This window comes from Ustilaginoidea virens, chromosome 5 (genome assembly GCF_000687475.1).
Source record: "Ustilaginoidea virens chromosome 5, complete sequence".
NCBI lineage: Eukaryota > Fungi > Ascomycota > Sordariomycetes > Hypocreales > Clavicipitaceae > Ustilaginoidea > Ustilaginoidea virens.
Window position 1 is genome coordinate 4,481,840 of NC_057320.1, and position 1,747 is coordinate 4,483,586.

Below are 1,747 nucleotides of genomic sequence, written 5' to 3' on the forward strand. Positions count from 1 at the left end.
TCACTCACTGAACGCGCGCACCTCTCGTCGCCACCAATCGGTAAAGCCGCACGTCGACACGTCAATACCCAAATCCTTCAGTCTGGACGTGCTGAGGTGACAATCATAGGGCCGCTGCACCGAGGCCCTGGGGTCATTGCCTCGCGTGTCGGCTTCAATGTTTGTCACGTCCAGACCCATGACCTTGCCAAACAACCGGCAGATTTCGTACTTGGTCATTTTGTCCTCGCTTGAAAATTGCAGGATGGACGGCAGTGTTTTGCGGTGGCTTGCAGCATCTGACTCGAGATACTTGACAGCAATGTCTAATGCAACCATGGGTCAGCCAGCCAGCCCATTGCAGAGTGCCAAAACTCGGCAAGAGAAGTCATGCCGAGATTTTTTGTGTCACGCGTGGGCATCGAGACTCATGATGTGTGCTTGGACGTGAACTTGACGCATACCTCGACACACGCGGCCAACGTCGTGGGTGTTGGTGGGATAGCGGATGGCCCAGTGGTCCATCTTGATCTTGGCTCCTTCGGTTTGAGCCTTCCACACCGCATCCATCAGCACGTTGACTGCGCTCTCGGCCGGCGTTTCCGCATGGCCGTACAGCACGGGGACGCGCAGCACAACGGCAGAGCCGACTTTCCCGAGACTCTCGGCGACCTCCAAGATGGCGCGCTCCCCGTCCAGCTTGGTCTGCCCGTACAGGTTCGTCGGCCGGGGTTCCGCGTCAGCTTCGTACGGGGCATCCCCAGGCACACCCGGGAACACGTAGTCGGTGGAAATGTAGATGACGAGAATGTCCCTGGCCAGGGCTACCTGGGCGAGCCGCCTGCTGGCCGCCGTGTTCAGGGCGCGAGCGGCCTCGGGGTTCCTGTCCACCTTGTCGGGGAATCTTTGCGCCGCGGCTAGATTGGGGCCCAGCTGTAAGACGCCGAAACACGAGGAAAGGCCCCTTTTGCGGGATGTGACAAACAAACAAAAAAAAAAAAAAAAAAAAAAAAAAAAAAAAAAAAAACCTACAGTGAATGATGACATGCGGTCTGGCAGTGGCCGACGAGAAAGCCCCGAGCCCGTGTCAGATATCCCACGTCGCGTCGTTTCCGACCTTGGAGGGGGTGGCGGCGCGCGTTACGTACCTGGTGTCGTCGACGAGCTTGCCGAGCGCGGCCGCATCCGCATCCTCGAGATTCAACTTGGCGACGTCGACGCCGTCTGCGCGAGAGTACGCCGTGCCCTGGACGCTCCACCCGGGGGTTTGGCGCAAGGCCGATGCGATTTCTCGGCCGAGCAGGCCAGTCGCACCGGTGACCAGCGCTGAGTACCGCTTGCTCGAGGCCATGGTGCTTTTGCTCCCTTCCTTTTTTTTTTTTTTTTTTTTTTTTTTTTTTTTTTTTTCGCTTTTTCTCGTCTTCTCTCTCTTTTTTTTTTTTTTTTTTTTTTGTGTTTTTTTGCCTCCCTCTTTTTCAAAGGTGCCGCTCTGTACGGGCTTGCAAAGGGGTTGATGCGATGGGGGGGTTCGGGACACGGCGGGGGTCGTGACTCCAGACCAAAGGGCAGAACGGCGGGGAACCTGGGAGGGGGGCTGGGTCAGCCAACTGGTGCGTGGCACCAGGTCGTGGCACCAGGTACGCAACACTTGCAGGGGAAGTCGCAGCCGGGCCGTGTTTCCTCGACAGCTGGCGTGGGCCGGGCCTGGGCCCTGGCAACCTGGGATTCAAGGCTGCAAGGCTGCAAGGCTGCAAGGCTGCCAATGATT

The 1,747-nt window shown here is 57.8% G+C and overlaps 1 protein-coding gene across 1 annotated transcript; it reads right to left on the bottom strand.

Annotated features, from left to right (window-relative positions):
- UV8b_06926 (uncharacterized protein) lies at positions 1 to 1,330 on the bottom strand (the record flags this gene model as incomplete). Its single annotated transcript, XM_043144423.1, has 4 exons — positions 1 to 305; positions 444 to 896; positions 1,012 to 1,031; positions 1,128 to 1,330. The coding sequence occupies 4 exons, from the start codon at positions 1,328 to 1,330 to the stop codon at positions 1 to 3; spliced, it is 981 nt and encodes a 326-aa protein (XP_043000358.1).
- Positions 1,331 to 1,747: the final 417 nt, after the last annotated feature.